The sequence below is a fragment of the Apis dorsata genome, unplaced genomic scaffold (genome assembly GCF_000469605.1).
Source record: "Apis dorsata unplaced genomic scaffold, Apis dorsata 1.3 scaffold_1114, whole genome shotgun sequence".
NCBI lineage: Eukaryota > Metazoa > Arthropoda > Insecta > Hymenoptera > Apidae > Apis > Apis dorsata.
In genome coordinates, this window is record NW_006264212.1 from 42,372 (window position 1) to 43,552 (window position 1,181).

General features: G+C 14.1%; 1 protein-coding gene across 1 annotated transcript in view; it reads left to right on the forward strand.

Annotated features, from left to right (window-relative positions):
* Positions 1-1,181, forward strand: part of LOC102677771 (protein lin-10-like) — a 14,163-nt gene that overhangs the window by 8,277 nt on the left and 4,705 nt on the right. Inside the window, exon 2 of the mRNA XM_031514688.1 lies at positions 513-518. Within this exon, the coding sequence (XP_031370548.1) occupies positions 513-518 (6 nt within the window). The remainder of the gene's footprint in view (positions 1-512; positions 519-1,181) is intronic.

Below are 1,181 nucleotides of genomic sequence, written 5' to 3' on the forward strand. Positions count from 1 at the left end.
ATGAAGTTTAATAAATTTAATTTAATATATGAAATAAATAAAGAAAAAATAAATATATAATTTTAAAAAACAATATTTCTTTGATAGATTAATAATTTTTAGCTAGAAATTATCTATTGTTACTCGTTGTCAATGAAAATTCATATAACATGATTATTTAAATAAAATATTTTTAATATATTTTAATATATATTTTTAATATATGATATTTTTCATAATTATATGTGTAATAAATTTAATTAGATTTTCTTATTAAACTCTCAGGTTTACAGAAATTTTGCATTTCAAGTTTATTAATATAAAAAAAATACATATAGATAATTCCTTCATAACTTATTAAAAATTGCATTTTTAATATTGGACATTATTTTATGTTAATTAATCTTAAACGAATCATCAACAATAAATTTACAGCATCTTTTCTTATTCCTTTTTATTAATATAAAATATCACTCATTTTAATTAATTAATGACTTTCTTACTTTATTCTACATGCCGCTTCTTCATAATAGGCATTGGTACGTATTCTTTTATTACCATTTTAATTTTTCAATATTTAATAAATTGATAATAATTATAAATAATTAATATTTATTAATTTTTATTGGAAAAAAGTAGTAATATAAACTAAAATAGATATTTAAAAATAAGAATTATATTTATAGAATTTTTGCACACATTTTAATATTTTTAGAACATAATTTTTAATAAATGATATAATTGAATATATATATTTAAAACTCTATTATAAAACTAAAAATTACTAAAAAAATGAAAAGATATTCTATAAATTTTTACGTAAATATATATTTTTTTTTTAATCATTATACTTTAGAAGATAAAAGTATAATAATATTGCAGATAAAATATTTTAGAATAAATTAAAAATTATTAATTTAAATAATATTAATAAAAAATTTTATTTTCTTGATTTTTAAAAAAATCAGATTTAAAAAAATACAAATGACTTTTTTCCAATTAGATGATAAATTATTAATAAGAATTAATAATTCAATCTGAAAATAAACAAAAAAATGTAGAATTGAATTTTATCACTTATATCTTTATTTTTAAGAAAATCGAGATTAAAACATTTATAGTTAAAATTGTAATCAGCGAATTTTCTAATTCAATTTTTTTGAAAACTAACCTTTAAATGAAAAAAAATTATTTATATATTT